This window comes from Dysidea avara, chromosome 1 (assembly GCF_963678975.1).
Source record: "Dysidea avara chromosome 1, odDysAvar1.4, whole genome shotgun sequence".
Lineage (NCBI taxonomy): Eukaryota > Metazoa > Porifera > Demospongiae > Dictyoceratida > Dysideidae > Dysidea > Dysidea avara.
Window position 1 is genome coordinate 50699712 of NC_089272.1, and position 24664 is coordinate 50724375.

Sequence of the window (24664 nt, forward strand, 5' to 3'; positions counted from 1 at the left end):
CATAGTTCCAGCTTTTCTCGTACTCAATGTACAAAAACTCTGCCTATTATGCTAGCATTATGCTCAATGGTTGGCAAAGGCCTGGTTCACAGCTATTTTTTCTCCCACAACTACATACTAGTCTACTAAGCCATACGATATTATAACCCTATGCACCAGTGCTTTGTCCTGTTCAGGCATTATGAGCTGATGCAGATCAAACTATATACTAAACACTGTTAGCATGACAAACAAGGTTTAATAGCACAAATATTTTATTACTAAAATACAACAGGTCGCAGTGCGTATATTTCCTTTAGATGGTGTTAGTGTAGTCCACTCCTTTTTCACTGCTAGGACTTCAGTTGAATCACAGCCTATGAAAAAGACATCACTATGGTAACTATACAGTAATAGCTACACATAATGATTGAAAAATAACACAACAGCTTGCAATGTTAAGAATGAGGCACTCACCAAACAAGTACACAAAAAATTGGAATTTTCAACTAGAGTAGGGACCATAGCACATCAATAAACAGTACTGAAACAAGCTGGAGTAGTGCACGATATTAAATTATGGTAAAACATTAAGAAGTGTTATATCCCCACTGTGCTCAAGATACCATAATGGAAAAGTACAAATTTGAAAATAATTTTTTTTGTATATTTGTTTGTCAATTTTCTTTTGAAAATAAAAGTATTATGACTGGTGAATTCACGCACACCACATCAAACATCAAAAGAATAAAATGGCGCCACGTGCTTCAGCTATCAATTATTATTTGAAAAGTGGAGTATCCATTACAACACTTTGTTATCAGCTATGTTCAACCCATTACACAACATTATGAATCAGGAACTGTCCAAAAAGCACCTCTGCAATCAAAGTAGCCACTGTGAAAATACAGATGATTTCCATTATGAAGGGAAGCCATCACATGCTACTGCCAAATCAACACCCTTCGCTGTCAGCAAAAATGAATGGGACACAAAGGAGGACACTGGTAAGTCCATGAAGAATGCATTGTACGTACTGCGGTATGCCAAAAGGCAAGTATCCAGCTGAAGTGACGTCGAAGTTACAAAATCAAGCCTGTAGCCTTAGCTGTTGTTGAGATACGCTTGTCTGAAGGCATCAGTCAGTCAGTTACTCAGTCAGTCAATCACTACAAAATACCATTTAATAATTTTTAAAAAGTGTTTCGGGTCAATCTGAAGGCTTGTTTGGGCTTAGTTTTACCTAACCAATACTGCCTCATCGTCATCAGCGAAAGTGAGACTGGGGTTTGGGTGATGTTTTTTCATGTGCCATGGCAAACTTTTGTGGACCCTACTATACAGTATGATATGGTTAGGTTTCATTGCATTAAAATAACCACACAAAACAGATTTCACTTCTTTTTGTAGTTTATAAAGCCCCAAAACCAGCCTATGGCTGAATTAGAGGTTTGTTTTACTCACATTTCTTCTTTTCTATACAGACACAATGATGATTATTGAACACAGACTTAGAAATGTATTGTATTGCACGATTTACTGGTAAAACTATTGCAATACTAATAGAGTGCACTTTTTTGAGGACTTCTAATAAAATATTAGCATACCTAGGATGTTCTAGAACAATCTAGTGCTTCTATTGGTACTGTAGGTCTATGAAATTACAAACACTTACAGATTTAGTCCAGAATTTTCATTAACAAAGCAGAAATTAATAGTGTTGCACTGATATCCAAATTAGCCGATGATTCCGATAACCGATATTAAGCAACAGAATTAGCCGATACCGATAACCAATCTGATATACACTAATAACACTAACACACACCCTCATCATTATTAAATGACTCATATTAGTGACATAACCATTGATATACAGCTTATTCTAGGCTAAAATGTAAAGTTAGATGTATACAGGTTTTAAGTACATTTTACTATTGCTCAGGGCCACCCACAGGGGGCAACTCGGGCATTTTGCCCCAGGCCCCAGCCTGAAAGGGACTCCAGGAGTCCCCATGAATACCTGTTTAAAAGATCGATATACTCTAATAGAGCAGTCAGATCTAAATACTCTAATAGAACAGTCACAGTATTCTTCAGAGGAGATAAGTGGATATGGTTGGTGAGGGGTACCTTTTTTTTTTTGGTCTTCAACTTACAGCTTGGGTGAAGTTGTGATTCAAAATGGAAACTTCCTTGCCTCTGGAGTCCCACTTTAACTCTTTGCCCTGGGCCCCTTAATTTCTCTGGGCGGCCCCTGCTATTGCTATACAGCTGGGACAAGTGGCTGGTACTACATAGAAACCTAAAAGCCGTAGTTTACTGTTGGGCATGGCCTAAACCCTGACAGTTTATTATGGGCATGGCTTGTAGTCACTGCTAAACCATCAACACATAACTTAATTAAAATGCCAAATAACTTATGTCTAGCCTCCCTCACATCATTATACTACACAGCGCAGTGGAGATTAACATCGGCCTCGATTTAATCAAAGCCGATTAATCAGCTAGTAGCCAATATTGGACTGATACCGATTATTGGTACAAAACTTAGTGAGGTGATCAAGCTAAGATAGCAGTGGTTCAGTGGATAAGGATGCGGCTGTTAGGTATGGAGGTCCCTGGTTCCAAAACTGTTAAGTTTTTTGACAATTTTGTGTGCCCTTTTACCCCGTGGTGACTGCTCTATTAGAGTATCTCGATCCTGTAATTTTACACTTATTTGGTTTTTGCTTTATAACTTTGTAGCTTTAACTCTATTGCTATTCAAACTATCAAAAGGCACTACTATGATGATCAGCCTATCTACACAACAATTTTCAAGTTATTCCTATACCGGGATTACCCTGTAGCCATGACAAAAGTTAACTCTTTTTCTAAGTGAATAAATGTCCATAACTCCTTGGATATTCATCAGATTCACAGCAAACTTGGTACTTGAATTCACTTATACACTTTCATTAGTGCCAAAGATTGAGGCAATTGAGTTACATGTCTACATTTTATAGCAATTTTTGCAAAGTGTGTACAAATCAAAGCCTCGTGGTCCCCCGTACGGCACAAGAAAAAAACAAAAAAACTAAGAAATTAAAACGAAACTTTGAACGCCCACATCTTGCAAATGGCTGTGCGAATTTAATCAATTTTACTGTTTGGCATGCCCTACCTGGTGGACAGCTATAATGCACAAATGGTGTGCTTTGGAGAAGGGACCATAAAGGAGTGAAAAAGCTGTGTTCTTTCTTCCTGTCAATGTACTCACTGTGTGGCGCACCAGCTTTCTTGGCTGCATGACACACTACTGTGTGTCATGATAGTCTAAATGTGTGCTCTATTAGAATACTGGTATGTAGTACTAGAGAGCAAATTCTCTTGTTCTATATTTCTATGAGAAAATTACCATACCAGAGACCCAAGGAAGTACGTCCTAGTGCTGGGCGATATTGAAAAATTATAAACAGTATCCGGTATCTAAAAAATATCATGGCATGGTGGTATATAGCAATGAATGTAGTAATCATTATATATATTTTTAAGTTGAAGTCAGTAAGCCTTTTAACTCATTCCAAGTTACAATTCAGGTTGGATAAATACCACAAGTAAAGTGTGCTCAAGGCTAACAGGTTATAAATATATTTTACTACTGGGATGTAATGAGACAGTAGGTTGGTACAACACAGCAGGTTGGCACTACACAGCAAGCAGTAAACCTCATGTTTACTTGGGGCATGGGCTTGTAGTCAACACTAAACCATCAACACACTTAATTAAATGCCAGAGTCTTCATGTCTGGCTTCCCCTAAAGTACTATACTATGCAATTCATACAAAACCAGATACAGTGGAACCTGTCTATAATGGTCACCTTGGGACCAGATATATCTGGCCTTTATATACAGGTGGCTGTTATAGAGAAAACCTGTATAAGGTGGTCAGTAGCATTTTAGTGGCTATGGCCGTTATAAATGAGTGATTATTATTAAGAGGCTCGCGCCAACCGCAATGCAGTACTATTTATCTATGCTAAAATATCTGCATTGAGATTTTAGTAAAGGACAAGGTGAACTTGTTATGAATGTTGGTTATAGCTACTGAATACGTTTAAGCAATGAAGCCTGATAGATTATATAGTATTCATTAAAAGGCAGGAAGTGTGATAATTGTGCATTAATTGAAACGGTGCCATGGTGCCAGACAGTTGGCTTAACAAGCCACAGTAAAAGGTAGTGACCACTATATGAAGGAGAAAGTTATGTATACAGTGATTCATAGGCGAATTCTTGGTTGGCCGTTATACGCGTTAGACAGGTGACCGCTTAATGCAAACAACAATGCATACATTTGTATGGGAAAATATTTGGGACCTCGTGTCCATGGCCGTTATGCAAAGGTGACCGCTTAATCCAGGTGACCGTAACACAGGTTCCACTGTACCAGTTTCCTTCAATGTCGAACATAGTAAACTATTTAATAGCCATACCAATAGCCATACCGTGGTATGTAAAAAATACTGGTATACCGCCCAGCACTAGTACGTCCCACAAGATCTTTACAAATTGGCCATGTTCCACTTCAAGTTCAGTGTTCTCAGTAGTGTATCTAATACGGACTGAGCAGAGTCTCTATAGTGGTTCTGCTAATTTTCGTACCCAACTTTTTTTCCGTAAACAAGCATGAACAAAACACTTCACAGTATTGTTCACATCTTGCATTTGGTATAATTCAAACTAATATTTTAAAAGATTGTCAATGCAAAAATGAAGTAGAGATTTATGTAATAAAACGTAGTGAAACAAGAGATGAGTGATGGTATTACAGCATAGCTCGGTGGGAAAGTCCCTACTTTGACACACTAGCGTTCAGTGCCAAAGTAGGGACTTTCCCACTGAGCTATGGTGTAATACCATCATTCATCTCTTGTTTCACTACTTTTTATTGCATAGATCCCTACTTCATTTTTTTAATTGAAAAATACTAGTTTGTGTAGTTATAATTGTAGCACAGCTGGCTACAGTGTAACTTGTGACTGCTCTATTAGAATAATACTAATTGTATTAGAGCGACTGTTGTACTAGAGTATCTCGAGTCAGCCAAGGAGTGTGCAGCTAGCTAGACCATTATGTCATCTTGTTCACTGTTAAATAAATAGCTAGATTGTTAAGAGGGGTGGTCTCTGTAATCTATCGCTATTATCTTTTATTGGATGGGCGTGGTTGCAAACCTATGGCAATTGGCAAACAGGATCCCAAACGCGAAGTTGCAGATATCTAGCTAGTATACCTCTTATAGTAGCGCTGGGACTGAAACCTAGCTCTGAAATAATTCTGTGGCATCTAAATGAGTGAGTGAGGCAGATGAAATTTCAAGTTTAGGCAATCAAAAAAAAAAAATCCATATCCGGTCACCAGTAAGTGTTTTCTTGCTGTTTAATGCTGTATTTCATGTTAGATGGACTAATATTAGTGATTTTTGTCACATAAGATGCCTGTAGAATGATTTTAAAAGCAGAATTTTAGGCAATGTGTGTCACTTTTGGAACAATTCCTACTGTACTGTTTTATTTAGTTCTATATCACACAGAAAGTTCTTTGGTAACAAAAAAATGCCTCATTTGTGTAAGCACATATGTGACCGAGTCTGACAAAATAGGGCTTATAGCCGTAAAATACATGTGTTTGCTTAATAATGTGTATCTCCATATCTGTGTACGCTATAACAATTTGGTAAGTTTCAGTAAAATCTCCATAAAGTTCTACAGAAGTGGTGAAACATTTGAATAGTTATGTCCACAGGGAAAGGTATAAAATTTCAAACATTGAAATTATGGTCAAAATTTGACGGGCCTAATTATGTCAGACCGGGTCACATATGGTGGAATGGTATGAGCATACACAGGTACATATTACAGGATTCGATGCCGGCTAGAGCCAATCAAAAGGTACCTGATAGCACTACACTGTGATGAAATTCTAAAAAATATACACATGTCTTTGAAACACAAAATTTGTTTGTAGAGACTGTACACTAATCTGTAGACATTTTGGTCTACACATGCTCAAAAGTTTTATCACTAAAACTAGAGATCACCAGAGAAAGCAATGTGGGAAATACTGTGCGTACTATGAAAAGTAGAGTATGCCAGGGGATTGAAAATGGTCTTCTGTATTAATCATGTGAACAAACAGATGTTACATTAAGAGCAGCACAACTGATGCAGCAATGCAGAGAATATTACTTGAAATGGTCCAATTGTGTCAACAGGTGTGACGTGTCACATTGCAGTACAATGAGGACCAGCATTATCTGGAGATTTGTGTACATAAAAGCATCAATCTGTCCACATAAATGAAGCACTTTCATTAACAAAGAACTCTCTTTTTAACCACTCTAACAGAGCACACACTTTTAACACCAGGTAACAAAATATTCTAATACAACAGCCACTTTTTTGTTCAAGGGTTAGCTTATCAAGATAATGTAATTTTAAATTGGAATGCCTATTTATTTTTGTACTTTCACATAGCATATCACAGCATGTTAACATGACAACTATACATACATACCATATTTATCCAAGATTGTACAGGGTTAACTGGTATTTACATAATAGTTAGACATTGAAGTACAGGGTTCTACAGAATTTAGTGACCCAAAAGGCACTGTGTTGTGGCGCAGAAGCAAAGTGAGGGCACTATTACAGAGCCTGAGAGTTTCAAATTCCATGGAACATTGTGTTTTGATGTCTAACTAAGTTAGACCTCAGCTTGTTGTAGCATTTTTTGTAGATACAAGCCCAATACACCTCCCTGTAACTTGCAATGGCACTTATTGCCCATGCATTGCCAATGTTACAGGCGTGTAATTGCCATGTTTTGTATTGCCCCAGAGACAGGAATCTACTGAGATATAAACAAGGGATCTACAGGATTTGGATACCTGTAAGTAGCCAATGAAATTTGAGCATTTCACTTCGCTGTAGTCCAAAAAGTATATTATACTTTGTAGAATCAAACTTCCTAACTATTGAAAAAAAAAAAGCTCACTTTGTTGGCTGCTTCTAAGGAGCTGATCATTTTCCGTAGTTCTTCCTTAGATAGCTCAAATGTTGCTTTCTCAGTTTGACCATTTTTGGACAGGTCCAGTTCTAGTGATAACACTGGCTCTCTGATGTGGCCAACTTTGTCACTGCACATTATCAGCTAAACATTGAAAACATGAGTACAATAACATTTATGCTAGCTTACCACGGTCCACGCACGCACGCACGCACGCACGCACGCACGCACGCACGCACGCACGCACGCACGCACGCACGCACGCACGCACGCACTGTGCATACACTACACACATACACACATTTGTGAGCATGCCAGCATGACTTAAGATCATTAATTGGACAGGCTAATATGTAGGTAGTGAACCATCAATAAACCACAATACATCTCCTTGTCCACTACCCTTACAGTGTAGACCTTTGTTTAAAATCTTTCTAATTTCGTTACACCACACCAACCCCATCCACTAAACCCTGACATACCTTCTAGGGATGCACCGATACTCTTTTAACCAGCCAATCCGATACCAATACATTTTTGGGTGAAAATAGGCTGATACCTGGTTGATAGCCATAGAAACATTATTTACAAGAAACGGCCAGTATCCCTGGCACTGCTTGTTGACTTTGCAGCCATCACGCATTGAATCACAATGATCTATCATCACATATGACTTCAATGAATCATGTTTCGTGGCCTACTGCTCATCAGCTGTATTAACAATCAAAATCAATGGGAAATTAATGGCTATTATGTTCTTCCGTAACAGTTGCTATGCATGCTTCCATCTTGGAAAACAATTAAATAATGTCATATAAAATATCGGTGATAGTATCAGGCACTTAAATCACAATCGATACCGATCAGATACCACCAAAAATGACCGATACTGATAAAAATATTGGTATCAGTGTATCCCTAATACTTTTTTTACCTTCACTTGCCAGTCACAATCAACAAGGTGAGCATGTGATATGGCACAACTGTCTTGGACCAGTTTCTCATGTAGTTCCTCTCTCCGGACAGACAGACACTCTGCAATGCTCTCGGCCAAAGCTGGATACACCCCTTCTTCTGTTAACTTGTGTTGTACCTTTGGACAGCAAATATATTTATATATGTGGATAACGTACATTTGTAAGGACAGCAAATATGTGTCTTGTAATTTAATTGCAACACATATTGTCAATGCTAACAAACAATGGCACAGTTAACATAGATAATATTGTACAAGTAGGGATTCTCAACAGTGACATCATTTCCATAGGACTAATAGTTTTATGTACGGACAATCCTTGTTATGGGTTTGATGGGTCTTAGTTACGTGAGGTTACGGACTCAGAATCAGCCTCGCTTCACAAAACATAACCTTTATACAAATCTTCAGTCATTGGGGACTTAGTTGATGCTTAAAAAATTCTCATACCTTGTCACAATCCTTAGTAATAGCACCACAAAAATTATTGGTGCCATGCTCGAGCAACCAAAGCAAAGAAGTTCTGAGACAAACTGGCTGCAAACCGCTGTGATTTGATAACACTCACTTAATCTAATATTGAATAGGAAAGTGTCAAGGTAAATTCAAGAAGAAACAAAGTATAGTGGGTGAGATATCGCCACTCAAAGTCCCTACCCGTAACAAGGACTGTCCGTAGTGACGTCACTGTTGTGAATCCCAACTTGTAAATATTATCTAGTAAAACATGAAAGCTTTGTGGTCTATTGAAAAAAAAACATGAGTGTACAATGGATTATGCATGTATGTGTATGACGTGGTAGTATGCACAAAGTAGTACTAGTGCAACATTATTTCTCCACAATGGGGAAAAAAGGTTGGCAACTTCATCTTGGGAATGGACAACATCAAAGTTCAAAGTGTGTACCCAGTACAGCATGCATGTATCTGTGCATCAGTTAACGCTGCATACATGCCATGCACTTCCAATATATGTAGTGTTCATTGGACAACGGTCTGTCAACTAACACAGACTAGGTTAGATGTCTGTGTACCAAACCCAGAATGCATCACCTGATGGTACACAATAGCCTGGTAGACTTTGTCAGGGGATCATACTGCTACTGGTGATTCAATAGGTCCTCTGGTTCCCATGTGCCTGGGAATTACCTGCAAACCAGGTGTGCACTAGTAACATTAGGGTCCACTTTTCCTGTATCCTATCCCTTCACATACGGAAGGTCACGTAACTCAAAACAGAACAGGAGGTATGCATAAGACAACACTATAAAATTGTTGAGGCATATTTAATGCAGACGCTTGGCCAGCCTATGATCTATGTATACATTATATGTGGTTCCAATCCATGTGTAGTCTGTGTATTGTGTATACAAGTGTGGTGCAAGCATGTATGTGCATGTAAAATGTCAGTATAAAACGCTGTGTGGTTTACTCACATTTGCTTTGTTGAATTCACCATTGACAGATTCTTTTACAAACTCTACTAGTGCCTGCTTGAGCTGTCCAAACTGTGACGTGGACATTAACTTGGCACAGTTCTCAAACCTCACTGATTCCCTGCCACACACTCCATCAACAACTTGATGCACAACCTGTAAGAAGAAATCGTGCAGTAATTCATGTCACCGCACAAGTTGAACTATGCCCTAGACATCATGACCTTAAACAGCCAACTGATAACAAATCCTCCCAACTTTTCACAGAAAATACACAGGTTATCTGTCTTGAGTGGATAAATATACGTAATATAGCTGCTGGGCATGGGTTATACGCATATACAAACAACAGGAGAAGGTCAAGCCTTAAAATTTTCAAACGATACAAAAAGCACACATGTACAGCTCAGACACATCTCAGAGATACCCACAACCTACTTCTGATGCCTTTTCTTGGTCGCACTGATTAATGTACGCTATCGCGGAAGAAGACATCACGAGCAAACCAACTCTAACTGTTTCGAGCGCCACGCCTCAGCGTAAACAAATAACAGAGATTAATGCAGCTCTGAGTGTTAAGGAGTGGAGAATCACGAATCGAAGAAACATGATGACAAGGCTATCGTGAGATCGTTTTAGATACTCTTGTTTAGAAAAGTATTTGCATGCTCCGTTGGCCGGCCTTACAGCTGCCCCCAGATAATGTATCCGTAGTAGAGCTGGCCTGCTGCTGACAGCGAGCAGTCCTCGCAGTAGTCTGCATGCTAGGCCTTAACTTCGGGCTAGCTGCATACCATAGTAGTCATGTGCAGGGTGATATGCAAACTTTGACTATTAGCTACTGAGCTATCTCAGTGAGCTAGAGTTACAGTGTACTCCGCCTGAGGTTCTGACCGCAAAGTCTTAATTGCACGTGCATTAGAAATTTTACCATTTTTTGGCAAAAGAATAACAGATTCCAACATGAGCCATTATTGTATAAAGTATAAGATGCTAGGAGAAAGAACGGTCTACAAGGGGGTGGCACTCGACCATATTCTGTACTCTGATCTTCGTCCTAAGTCAAAAATCTAGCAACAAATTTGCAGTAGGTCAAAAGACAAGTTCGTTTGTAAATTGCGTACCACAATTGACTGATGATACTATTAGAATTAGAATATAACCGTAATTTTATGAAAATTTACAAAAATATGGTCAAGAGTCAAGCACAGATTTTAGTGTAAGGGTCAAAGCTTGTTTTTCGAGTTTGACCGAGGACGAAGATTGGAGTACAGGGTATATTGGAGTGCCACCCCCTTAGTCTATTTCTATATTCATTTGGAAAAACTCGAAGAAGGTCTATACCCTGCCAGACAGGATGGAAATGGTGCTGACTCTATTGAGTGCAGAGGTATCTGTTAGATTGATTACTTTGTTGTTGTTGGCAATTTTTCATCAGATCTACCTCACCCTGCTCAAAGCCTTACACCTATCTAATGAGTATCTTGCAGCACTTTCAGAGGTGCATTTGATCTACTGCCTAGAAATCTGTATCGGCCATTGTCTTAAACACCAAAATAGCATTCTTATTAGTAATATGGCCCTGGGGACCCTAGCTAGCGGGCTCAGTTCTTCTGATCAAGTTGATTGTGCATGCAAATACACACAACACAACTATGGTGGTGCAGTTGTCTTAACATGCAGTTAACACCTAGAAAACATGTATCTGAAGAGGGAATGATATTGATAGAAGAGGTGCTGACCCTCTAAATATATACATATAATGCATGCTGGGTGCCTCCAGGAAATTGGTAACTGCATGGTTTCAAAATTTCCTATGCATGCACACAAATCTAGGGGGTTTGCTTTCCTCCTAGAAAATGTTTATATAGTTTTAAATTGAATCTGATAGCAATTTTCACCAAAAATCTTTGAAGCTGATATTTTAACATGCATGCATGCAGTGGTTGGTTTTGAAGTTATGGTTCTTTCTACAAAACGTTATAATGTACGTATAGCTATGGAAAAGGAGAGCAATTTCTTCAGATCTTGTCAGTCATTACCAACTAGATCCCAGGTAAACGAATCAAACTTTTCAAAGAATTGTGATTTTGCAAGAAGATTAGCAGTATATGAAACCATGCTCAGCTGTATAGTGATACTATTATTAATTATGTGTAAACCAATGCTGTTCTTTTTGGGATAAAGTTTGTTTGTAATTGAAGATGTGGTGTAAATAAATATATTGGATTTTCCAATAAGTGATGATATCATAATCCTTAGGATATCAGGATACCATGCAAAAGAGTAAAACCGTAACCGTTTCAGACCTAGTGTGGTCAGTTGTCTAAAGAAAATCGTCTACATAATTTATATGTAGTGACTCTGCATGTCTTGTGTTTAATCTGCTACTAATGTACCTTTGATCATTGTATGGGACACATTCAAGCTATGATCTATCTGTTAACTGTAAGCTAATAGCTAGTGAGAGAGTAGCTATCTGCACTTCACGAATGTTTTCATTAATTTATTACTACCTCACAGCTAGTATGACCAGGAAAAAAACTCAGTTACTACAGAATTAATTATATGTTCAGTCATTTCTGGGTAAGTTGTTCCATTCAGTGATCACTCTTGAATATAACTAAATGATTGTAACTAGCTATAGGTGTGATGTGGTTGTGACTGGAATAGCTACGTAGCTATAGCTTGATCTTTCATGGCTGTCTGTCACTCTGTCATTGTATAATATTGGGGTGTTCCTCTGTGTTGCTGCATGCATTGATCTAGCTACAGCTAACTACAGCCATAATCTTTTAATTGTTATCTTGAAAAAAAAGAGTATATTCCTTGATAGTACGTACTTTGAAATTCTGCCAGTCTTTTGGATGATGTGACTGTGACGCAGTGTCCTACTCTGCTAGCTATATACTTAGTCTTGATATTGAATTTTGTTATTAGCTATGATAAGGAAGTGGAAATCTCAAGATCACTGTTTATTTTTTGTGGAAATGGTTTATGGCTATAGAAGTTAAAGTATTAAAAGCTAGCTATACCATAACATAGTTACACATGAATTAAGATTTAAAGTTATTTCAAGTATGCTGTGTGCTTATGGGGTGATCAGGGATAGCGACAGTAGCTACTTTGACTTTATCAATGGAATTGTCCCTCAACTTAAATCCCATGAGCATCTTTAGGGAATGTCCCTAGGCCAAATATGAATAACCTCGTGAATAACTGAAGGAGGCATGGCTCCATGCACTACACATGCAAATATTTCCACATATAGTCACACTGGTAATGGAGGAGGAAATTCTAGCTATTGATAGATGTAGTTTACTTCCTTGTTTGGATTGGAAAGCAAAATTCCACGAAATCGTAATAGTAACCACAAACTTGACCACGAATGCGCATTTCACTTCAAAAGGCGGATACTATAATATAGTACTGACAACAAAAAAAATCACTTCGTGTCTACTACAGCTCATCTATCTCTAGAGAACTATGGCTGGAACGACTGACGATGACAAAATCCCTCAAGGATGTAAGTGCGTACGTGTTTCGTATCATGGATCTGAGTGTTTCCCGAATTAGTCTTGCTCAGTTGATCAGTGCCATTGGGAACTGATCTGAGATCACTCTGCCCTTTTCCCTTATCGTGGGGTAAATTGGATTCCCAGCAACAAAGGTTATAGTTAGCTAGCTACTCTGGTCGCGCTGGTCCAATACATACTTCGTTGACATGAGATGCCTGAGGCTAGCAACCTGAGTTACTATCAACCCCTCGCTATCAACAGTAGCCGAAAAGCATATACAAGGCAGCTAGTCGGTACCCTACTGACAACAATCCTTACGTAGCTACATGGTTTCCCTGAACACTGATCAAGTACTTTTTATGACTGCCACGCCCACTCTTCTGTTAGTAATACCTCACAGATAGTATAAACACACAGATAAATTCAGACCAGTTCTAGTTGTCAACTTTGTAATTCTATACTTACATCTGCACATATTTTGAATGACTCTTCAGCAAAGTTGAGACATGATGCCAAGCCTTGTTGTGTTTGGGCATCCAGAACTGATTATTGTGGTGATGCTTTTTTAGTGCTGATATTACTGATTATACAGAGCTATAGTGATGCACCTATGGCAACCATTCAACTATCTACCTTGTATGGCTACCTCATATCACCCTGATATAGTATTAAATCTATATACATGCAGTGAGCAAAGGCGTGAGATTTGATTACTGGAACTTACATGTCCATTTAATATTTTCATGCTGCTCATGAACACAAGTCCAGTATATTTTTAAGACTGAATGCCAACTATTAGTCTCAGAGATAGACCGTCTAGGCTTTATTTCTCAGTACTCTTTATCTTTCAGACTCCATTAGAGCCCTATAAACAGTAATTCAACAATCTGCGGTGATGATGCTGCCCATAAAGCCATCAGTTGCACTCAACGAATCTATTTGGCACATGATTGTGCTGATTGGAGTATTTAACTCTTGTTTGTTATTGTGTGTTCTACTGTACAATAGCTTTATTTCTTCCTTGTCATACCTGTGCTGTGCTTTTTGCACATCAGTACAGTCTCGATAATTGTATGTTGAGCTTCTTAATGATGGTTTAAACTCTCAGTGCTGTATAACAAGAAAAAAAGGTAGTGTTAATTGATGCGTAGAATCACTAGTGGCCCAAATATGTAGCTCATTCCACAACTATAAACTATCCACATGAACAAGGAGGGGAATTGCTACAACACAGGGGAATAGTGCAGAGATTTCTTGTGCACTGAGAAATAATAACTCAATTTTTAAAGTGTACTAGCTAAAAGAGCTGAGCTCTCTAAATTGGTTTATGTGATATCATTAAACTGAAACATGGCTTATCAATTCCACAGATTTTTTTCCAACTGGATATACTTTGATCTAAGATCTTATGGATATGGTAAGGTTTTACTAAGACTTAAATGTGATGGACTATCAAATAATCAATTGCAACGTAAACCAAAATGAAATAATCACCTGTACCCTTAGGTACAAAAATCAACAGTTATTGTTTGTTCTGTATATAGACTGCCATCATCAGATGTCACCTACTTTCGAGATCTAATCTTGATACTTGAAGAAATTATACTGCACTAAATTATCCAACTGCTACTAGGCGTGAGTCAAATATGCTCAAAATTTTGCCAAAAATACTTTCAGGAATTTCCCAAAATTTCACCTATTATGCTCTTCAGTGTTCCCATTATACTTACATTATGCTGTTAGGTTAGCGCGACATTTCTTACAGCTATCTTGATCAGTGAATGCTCTATTAGAGTATTTCACTACAAAGTGACTGTTCTAGAGAGTGTTGATCTAAGCAGCTATGTACAATGCATTTGAGTGCTCTATTGCTTCCACTGACTTCTCTATTAGGGAGTATTGATCTATTTTCATAGAATTAAACTCCATAGTTTGAAATATATGATAGTACCAATACAAGGTTGCCTATTTGCTCAGTATTTGTGCCTTAGCCTCCTTTGCTAATAAGTTACACATTCAGTACGTACTTTTGACTTGTGAGCAACTATTGTTACTGTTTAGGTTTCTCTGTGATATACCGTCAACTATGATTTTTAGGTGCACGTGCATATAAATTCAGATAAATAGATAATATTATGAGATTGAAAATACTTACTAATCAATTACTGCTAGGAACTTCTGCGAGGAGAGTATTGTTTGTGTCCATTACATTTTCAAGTGATTTGAATTCTACTTACCATTTTTTTTCAGTCAAGGAGCAGCAATCCTTAAGATGTTATCATTATTACAAGCGGTAGACATGCCTGTTGAGGCACTGAGTGTACTGCTACAGTTACTGTAATACTTCTAGCTTGTTCTGATGGCCTGCAATCTTCTTCTGTCTTGCAGCAGTAATTCAACTATATTTTAATAAGGTGGTATCTAGCACAAGTATAGACTACTATGCCAATGTATATATGCATTTATTAAAATGACAAAAGTTATAGTTCAATATAGCAGTCATATCAAATATATGATTGCCCTACAAGTTAGAGTTACTGACTGAACTGTTTTTACATTTTTTGCAGACAGGGATTTATAGTATGTATGTCCTAATCTTTTCCCTACTATTAATGAGTTGATAGTTACATGTAACTGATACCCAATTTTAGGGCTCCAAGTCAGTTAGTCAGTCAGTCAGTCAGTCATTCAGCAGAAACTTCCACTAAAAAATGAATTTAAAATAGATAATGTGAGGCTGGTTTTTGGTTAATGGTTATTATGAGAATGCATAAACCTTTATGATCCCTATTATACAGTACTATACTACTGTAGCTATTATTCTAGTGCAGTATGTATGTACTATGGGAGTACTCATGACTTTTTGTTTATTTTACCAGTGGATGACAGGATTAATGTACGCTATTGGAACAGCTATGCTAAACCTGGAATTGCTGCTGCCGGAAAAGACAAGTGGAAAGATGTTGGGGGAGTCCTCCTCAATAAGTCAGCCACAACATTGGGCATAATTGAAACAGATAATCCTGGTGATATAACATCCTGTGTGTCCAAGATGTTCGCGAAATGGCAACAGCAAAAGCGTGGAACATGGAGGGATTTGTTGGGTGCATTAAGAGAAGTTGATTTAAAAGATCTGGCTGATGACATTAAAATTAGACTTAATAAATAGGCCATAGATAATAATTAGGCCATATATAATAATGGCACCAAAGCAGACATGACTATTATCTAGGAAAAGAAAAGTGCACAACTACATAGCTATACTGTCCTAAGTGCATGTGTTTACAAGTGTGATAGTCATAAAAATGGAAGCATTGATTTTAGGATCATGAATACTGCTGCTATTATTTAAACCAATAAGCATGCACAGCTGAGCTGCAATATATACAATTTAAAGAAACGCTGGTGCGAGCAATGATATGTATGATATCAAGTGTATATTGATGTTAATGAAACTTTATATTCACTTCAGACCAATCGGTATACCTCATGTTATATAAGGCCATCACTTGTAACAATTAGATTGATACTATATATATATAACAAAAGAAAACACTTAACCTAGCCTAAGCCTATACAGTCAGTGTGGCATTGGCAGCATGTGCATCATGCCAACACCACTACCACATGATATCCCATTAACATCTATAGCATTAATGTTGTTACTGCCATAAATGTATATACATCAAATTAAACTCATGAAGTTGGGAGTCAGAGGGAGCACCGACACAAGAAAGTAGATTGAGTTTGAATTCCTTTGATATAACTGGGCATCAAACTCCCGGGTAATGTAGAATCACTTGACACTCAGGTGGAATGGAGACAAATTTAATTATTATCACTAAACTTATAGAGAGTTCAGCTACACAACAAGTCACCCTATAGAGAATTCGTTTATATATAAGTCATCACTGGGACATCAAACTCCCGGGTAATGTAGAATCACTCAGGTGCATACATTGACACTCGGGTGGAATGGGGAAAAATGTAATGATGATCACTATTATATATAATTATAGAGAGCTCAGCTACACAATAAGTCACCCCATAGAGAATTGTTTATAAGTCATCATTTAGAGAGTCCACGCAGCAAAAGTGGCACTACCTATACTAACTCTGGCTTTAGAAAATATTTATAAACAACTATGTCATTAAGCTTATGTACAATTTGGGGTAGTAGTTGCAACACAAAAACATAGACGGAGGCAGTATTTGTATATGAATTATGCTACAAATGAGTCATCCTGTAGAGAATCCAGTCACAAACAAGTCATTGTGTACAGAGTTCAGCTGTGATTTTATTATATATAAGGTGTTCAGCTACGTATGTATGCAAACAATTCATCTTGTAGAGAGTTAATATATTATATGATAATTTCCTAGTACAAAACTTCAATAATTACAAAAGTTTCAATGGACATACATAACTATACACCACATTGCAAAAAATCTGCTTTCTTCTTCAATCCTGTATTAAAAAGAAGTACGCATAAACATAGTCCCAAATATACCAGCTTTGGAGTATGCAATTTCAAAAAGGAAGTAATATCTATACTAAAACAGCCAAGTTGTGAAAAAGGGTGTGGCCTCAGGGTGAGAAAATATGAAATCCAAGGTAGTGGCAAACTGGCCAAGGAATGGCTGTGATAGTAGGTTAATGGCAAAAGTTTTAATAACAGCAGTTCAGGTGAATTTGATACTGAACCTGGGAGGGGGAAGCACAAATTAACCTGAAGTGTCATTATTAAAAGTTTTACTATTCTGAATCACCTACCATCACAGCCATTTCTTGGTTGCCACCTTGGATTTCATAACTGGATTTTTGTGGTCACATCCTTTTTCACAGCTTGACTGTTTTGGTATAGATTATAATTAACACAGTATAGTGGTTGCTTTAGGTGTTCTGGATAGTACAGGTATCTGTCTAATATTGATGACATAATGTGAGTAATTACGATTTAGCCACTTTAAATACTGAAAACAATTGAGATACTCTAACAGAGCAGTCAAACATTTTAACAATCAGATACTGGATATTAATGTACATGTATCACACATTGGTAAGTTGATTTATTTATTGAACATATGAGAATAGCTTATGCTTTCTCCTCTGTCACATAGAGTACCTTCTCCCAAAAGAATCTTCAGGCTGCCATTGATGATAATTAATTTAAGCAAATATTACATGCCTCCTGTTTTTTGTGATCATGCTTGCCTGCTGGTTGTTTCACATTCTTCTGGGACCAATACTGGGGTGGTTGGCTTGAGGCACTGCCACAGGCCCACAGCATCAGTTTGGAGACCATCTCTTGGGCCATGTGCTCATGGAACTTTTGTGTATTTGTCAATATGATTAGCTGGTTTCTATTGTACGTTACTTAAGTAAGGCATTCTCAGTGAACAAGATTCTGACCGTTCTGCCCTAGTGATATACAGTATACCATCCTGACTTTTCTTATGAGCTTTTTGCCTAATTTGACATTCTTTTAGGGGCACTACTATATACTCAGCCTGCTAGTATCTCTGCTGCTGCTTCTTAAGCTGGGGTGGTGTCTGGCCAGTGAGAAGGCCAAGGACTTTGCAGTTTGACTCTGTTAATGGAAATGGTGGAGATTATATTTTGTGCGGCTTTTATGGACTCCTATTACATTATGAACCAGATTATCATCTTAGCGGCACTTGGTTGCTCTGGCAACTGTCAGTTACCTTATGGGAATGCAATTCAAAAATAATCCTCCCTAACCAGCATCGATGATGATGTTTTGGGATTATTATATAGTGTGTTAGTAGTTGTAGTTATAGTTGACCTCTCTACAAGGTAACTTATATTGTAGCTGAACTCTCTGCAATTACAAGGTGACTTGAACTCTTTACAGGTAAAAAGTCACTCTAAAGAGAGTCAGCAACATAAGTCACCTGTAGAGAGTTTAGCTAGGTAATATAAGTTATACTGTGTAGAAAGCTCAGCTACGAACAAGAATTTACTTGTATCGACTGCAGGGGCTTCCTATAATAAAGAGAGGTAGAGACATTTTGATGTGGTAAAAAGAACGTATATAATCAAAAAACTTACTTTGATGTTGATAGCAACTTGACAGTTGTACTACTCTACTTTATTTTACTGGGGAAAGCTCCGAATTGTAAGTTACGAATCACATTAAGCTATGTTACAAGATGTCTCTGCAGCTACACTATATGTCTCTCTTTATAAAACTTAAAGAATGTAACACAAATTGACCTTGTCGCTTACCTCCCATCACAACCATTTCTTGGCTGCCACATTGGATTTCATATCTTACACACACCTTTTTTCACAGCTTGGCTATTTTAGAAAACGTAGTACTCCATAAAAGGGTATTATTTAATGAAGCTGAAGGAAAAATACTAGCATTATATCATGTACCATATAACAGGAAACTTTATCTAGAGTGAATTTAGTGAGTGAGTGCTGTTTCACCAAATTAAAAAATTCATCCAACAGAAATTTGTATGGGCTACTTAGTTACAAATTTTCCAATTTTTTCACCAAAATCCTACGCAGCAAAGCTAAAGTTTCCTGTTTCCAAACTTTATGCACTGTGATTATACAATTAAAACATGTTTATGATACTATGGTGAACTTCTACAGCTATGAGTTCTCAACATTATAGCATTTGAAGTCTTTATTGATGGACATATATAAAGTGCCAACCTATCAAGTATGATAATATTAACGAAATGCTGGCCTTCATTACAGAATTTCAAGTATACATAATCAAAACAAAAACTAATATACAGCAATGCTTATTCTATTTCTACAAGTTCACTGGAGTATAAATGGTAGTTTATTAAATAATATGCATGAATAATGTGTACTGTGCATGATTAATATTGTCAGTGTATACATCAATCTCTTATCTGATCCATCACCTCCATGAAAGATTCCTGGTAGTGAATAGCACGATCTCTTGTGTTTGAAGGACTGTTATATGAACAACAACATAATACACACACTGGAAACCGATTACTGTTGTTTATAGCAAAATTGTAACATATACAGGAATATTAGGCAATAAAGACATGAATAGTTATAATCAGTATCTTAAACAAGTGACATTATTACTTTACTTCTATCGAAATATGATTGATTTGTTAGTGAAATATTGACCATAGATGTAATGATCAGGAAATGTCACAAAGTTAAACATTGAGAATATACATTTTAACTTTGCATGGACTTCCACAAAACTGAATGTACTTTAAGCTAACCAGACTAGAAAAACACAAATGCCAACTACAGTAATATCAGTGTAAAACTATTACGTTTAATCCAATTTAGAAGTCAGGCATCTATAGTATTATAGTGAAATACAAACAATTTTAGCTTGCATGCCATTAGAACACTATCATTCATGCTGTTAAACTGGCATAATTGCAGTAAGAACATAATATTATACCTATAACACTGTAATTGCATACAAATCGAGTGCTTGCATGAACAGCTCACTTTAACAACTAGTGCATACGTACATTTCACAGATAGTAGCATTCTTCCTCATATTATCATCAATAATCATACCAATATCACCCATCGGTACCTCATTATTATCCGTGTCATTAGTGGTAGTAACTGGTGCAGTCTTAAAAGTTGCAATCATCTTCGTAGTAACAGTCTTGATGATCTCTTTGTGTACTATCAGTTCCATAGCAATGAAGAAGATCAATGGTAGAACCATTACAATAATAATAGTAGCTGTTGATAATTGTTGACTAACATTGTCAGCAAGTGGTATCAGTGTAGCCAGGACTACTAACCGTAAAATCAACCCATCAAAAATATTCAAGATCTTGTGTCCATAAGGTTTTAATAATGTTGGTATAAAAGCCAAAATACCACAAGCAAAGATCAGTAAAAAATGAAGCAAATCTTGATTGGATGGAACTGCAATAATTATTACTATAATAACTAGACGACAAATCATGTAATAAGCTGCAAAGTAACGATACCTATCGTTGTAACATCCTTGAAACTGATCCAGTAATGGCTTCACCCTGGTGAAGTTGATCTTGTGGTTAAGGAATGGCTCTAGGAGCAATACAAGTGGTAGACCAATCACAATAACTAATGTACATAATACTGCTACAATAAAATATGGTAGATGACGACCATGACAGTATTGTATTATAGGCGATAGGTAAGTGTAAACCTTATCCACATTATCAAATGTCAGTGATCTCAACAGTAGTAGTGAAGTTGTAGCCACAGAAGTATATGACAACAGCAAAAGGAAACATACAGTGCGGATAATATTTCTACTGATAAACGATGAAAACTTGTGAGACATTCTTGCTGATTGACAGATTGTTACTATTATAACTGAGACAGCTAGGGGGTGCACATAATGAATAAATTGTTGGTCAATTCCACTCATATTCTTTACTAAGCAAATTAAGCTGTCCTAGAAATTGTGGAGTGATTTTCACAAGACTGGACATAGTGGAAACTGTCGCAAACAATCCTTCTGATTGGTATAAATTTTGACTCAGCAAAATATCCAGCATACTGTTACAGTATGTAATAGCATACAAATAACCAATTCCAACATGATAGTATGTCATAATAAACACTAGCATAACTATGACTATCCAGAATATTATTGATAATGTAACTACCAATGCTGTCTGTTCAGTTGTACACTTGTTAACACTTACACATTGTACAGAATCAAATGAGAGAGTATAGCCTTCTTCACAACTACCACAAGCAGTACCAGATCTGTGTGAACTACACTGATTCATTCTCACTGGTGAGAGTTCATAAAATCTATTAGAGGCTTCACAACAAGTGAAGTTGCAGTATCCATTGGGACAAACCGTCACTGTTGATGTATCACTGACTACTCCAAACCAATAACCTCTCCTGATAAATGATGTACTATCAGAGCAAGTGATGACATGATTATCATTATAGCATGCACATCTAAGCGCTCTGTCATCATAATAGAAACCAGGGTGACATGGTGATAGTTCAGTTATGAGTTCTATAGAAATTGTTTTCAAGGCAGACTGACTACCAGCATGAGAAGTAAGATTCATTGTGCAATTTGTTACATCAGAAAATTTAGATCCTGTTATACAGATTCCTTGTAACCCATTAGTACATGATATTAACACACTATTTGATCCATTAATGAAGTGATTTTCATCATTACTATCTACCACAAATTGTGTCTCAACAGTAGGTTGATTATAATAGTCCCGTACACAGGCATCAATGATAATTTCTTGACCAAGCATTATGTTGTTTACATAATATGTTCCACAATTAGTGACATTGTCATCATCAATACACACAGCTGGATCACCTAATACTAGTTCACTAGGAGGAGTGTGAATGTGTTGAACAAGTGTATCATTTGTTAAAGTTTCAAATACTACTATGTTACTCAAGCATACCTCATCACAAGATGTTGGAATATCTAAGTAAACAGAGTTACCGATTAGTGCTCCGTTGTTGGTAAAGGTAATTCCTGTAGAGTTCAGTATTAGTTTACTGAGCCCCTCATGATTTACTTCACTGTATAAAGCTCCACCATATCGATTAGCTGTATTATGAACAAATCTAACCAAAGAACCATAATCAAATATTACAGTAAAGTTGTCACTAAAGTACATAGCTCCTCCATTCTCCACTGCTCTGTTATTGTTCAACATCACCGCAGAATTATTCACAAATTTTAAGATGGACTGTGATATATAAACAGCTCCACCATGTTTAGCAGTATTACTTGTAAATGTCACTGGAATGTCTCCTTCTAGTGTAACATCAGAGTGACGATCACAATACATTGCTCCACCATACTGCGTAGCACTATTTTTAACAAATGTCACTTCAGAGTATTGTCTTATTGTAATGTTACAATGGTCATTAGAATACAATGCTCCACCATCACTTTCTGCCATATTGCAATGAAAAAAAACTTTGGTGTTTCCTACAAAGCTAATACTGGTATTATCATGTACATATACAGCTCCTCCAAGTTGAATGGCTTTGTTGCGAGTAAAAGTCACATCAGATTCATCTTGAAATATCACAGCCGATTTATGAAATAAATTTAAAGCTCCACCTTGTTGCAAGGCTGTATTACTTGTGAAGGTAACAGAAGAGCTTCCACTAAAGTATAAAGTAGTGTTAACAAAATGAATAGCTCCACCATCTTTACTAACCAAGTTATAATAAAACGATATTGTACAATTTTCTTCAAAATAAAGAGGGTTGTTACTGAAGGTGTACAAAGCTCCTCCACTTAAAATTGCTTTGTTATTCTTGAATGCAATGATAGAGTGTCCTTTGAATAAAATATTTGATTGCAGTGCAAAATATATAGCTCCACCTTGTTGTAAAGCTTTATTATTATAATAAGTTACATTACAGCAGTCTTCAAATATTGACATACCTTTATCAAGCAAATATATAGCTCCTCCTTGTTGCATTGCTATATTGCTTGTGAAAATAATGGAACAATTGTCATTGAATATTATCGTAGTATTGATAACAGAGTATATAGCTCCACCATGTTGCCTGGCTAGGTTGTTGTTAAAATATATTGTGGATTCTCCTGTAAACCAGATATTAGAGTTGTCAAGTGATGAAATGGCACCTCCACTCAAAGAAGCTTTATTGTTGTAAAAATTAACAGCAGCCTTATCTTTAATTGCAAGAACTGACCGTACAGAATGATATACAGCTCCACCTTGTAATGCTGTATTATTATTATAAGTTACACTAGAGCTTTTTAGAAATATTATTGCACTTCTATCAAACAAATATATAGCTCCACCATGTTGCCTGGCTAGGTTGCTGTTAAAATATATTGTGGATTCTCCTGTAAACCAGATATTAGAGTTGTCAAGTGATGAAATGGCACCTCCACTCAAAAAAGCTTTATTGTTGTAAAAATTAACAGCAGCCTTATCTTTAATTGTAAGATCTGACCATACAGAATGATATACAGCTCCACCTTGTAATGCTGTATTGTTATTATAAGTTACACTAGAGCTTTTTAGAAATATTATTGCACTTCTATCAAACAATTAGACTACAACAAGTTTGATACTGAAATTTGATTGGCTGAAAACGTGGTCTCTAAATCTCGTAGAGCCACGGTCATGTCCAATAGAGACCACGCTCTGAGGCGATACGAAACACGATAATTACGCGCCTGTAACATTGGCAACGCATGGGCATTTAAATGGCTAGTAACAGCCGTACTGAATTAGAGGGAGGTGTAATTGGCTTGTTTGTACTAATCAACACTACATTACTTGCTTACAAGCAGCTGTCGAGGCACAACAACAGCAACAATGAGTTGTAGTCCACTCGCTGAGTCCAGTACTTCGATACATAGCACGCGCCTGTAACATTGGCAACGCATGGGCGTTTAAACGGGTAGCAACAGCCACGCTGAGGTCCCGCCATGTCGGGAGGTGTAGAGGGCTTGTTTCTAGTAATTAGCCATACATTTCCTATTTACAAGCAGCTGTCAACTCAAGGTACAATAACGAGTTGTAGTCTAAATAAGTTAGACGTCAAGAACCACTGGGTTCTACGGGATTTAGAAAACCCTCAGGCCCTTAGTAGCGCCCTTGCTGCGCTCAGGCGCTACAGCCCAGGGCCTTCGAGTTTTCTAAATCCCGTAGAACCCTGGTTCTTGACGTCTAA

General features: G+C 37.2%; 3 protein-coding genes across 3 annotated transcripts; 1 reads left to right on the forward strand and 2 right to left on the reverse strand.

The window, feature by feature from the left end:
* Window positions 1–236: 236 nt before the first annotated feature.
* On the reverse strand, window positions 237–10018 carry LOC136268070 (COMM domain-containing protein 8-like). The gene is made up of 5 exons (XM_066063302.1): window positions 9884–10018; window positions 9446–9601; window positions 7968–8126; window positions 7022–7177; window positions 237–356 (listed from the first exon to the last, which is right to left on the reverse strand). The coding sequence occupies exons 1-5, from the start codon at window positions 9938–9940 to the stop codon at window positions 333–335; spliced, it is 552 nt and encodes a 183-aa protein (XP_065919374.1). The 5' UTR covers window positions 9941–10018; the 3' UTR covers window positions 237–332.
* Window positions 10019–12811: 2793 nt separating this feature from the next.
* LOC136268096 (uncharacterized) lies at window positions 12812–16422 on the forward strand. Its single transcript, XM_066063329.1, has 2 exons — window positions 12812–12971; window positions 15843–16422. The coding sequence occupies exons 1-2, from the start codon at window positions 12932–12934 to the stop codon at window positions 16130–16132; spliced, it is 330 nt and encodes a 109-aa protein (XP_065919401.1). The 5' UTR covers window positions 12812–12931; the 3' UTR covers window positions 16133–16422.
* A 3222-nt stretch (window positions 16423–19644) lies between these two features.
* On the reverse strand, window positions 19645–22874 carry LOC136268044 (uncharacterized). Its single transcript, XM_066063282.1, has 2 exons — window positions 20473–22874; window positions 19645–19924 (listed from the first exon to the last, which is right to left on the reverse strand). The coding sequence occupies exons 1-2, from the start codon at window positions 21372–21374 to the stop codon at window positions 19849–19851; spliced, it is 978 nt and encodes a 325-aa protein (XP_065919354.1). The 5' UTR covers window positions 21375–22874; the 3' UTR covers window positions 19645–19848.
* Between the last annotated feature and the right edge of the window lie 1790 nt (window positions 22875–24664).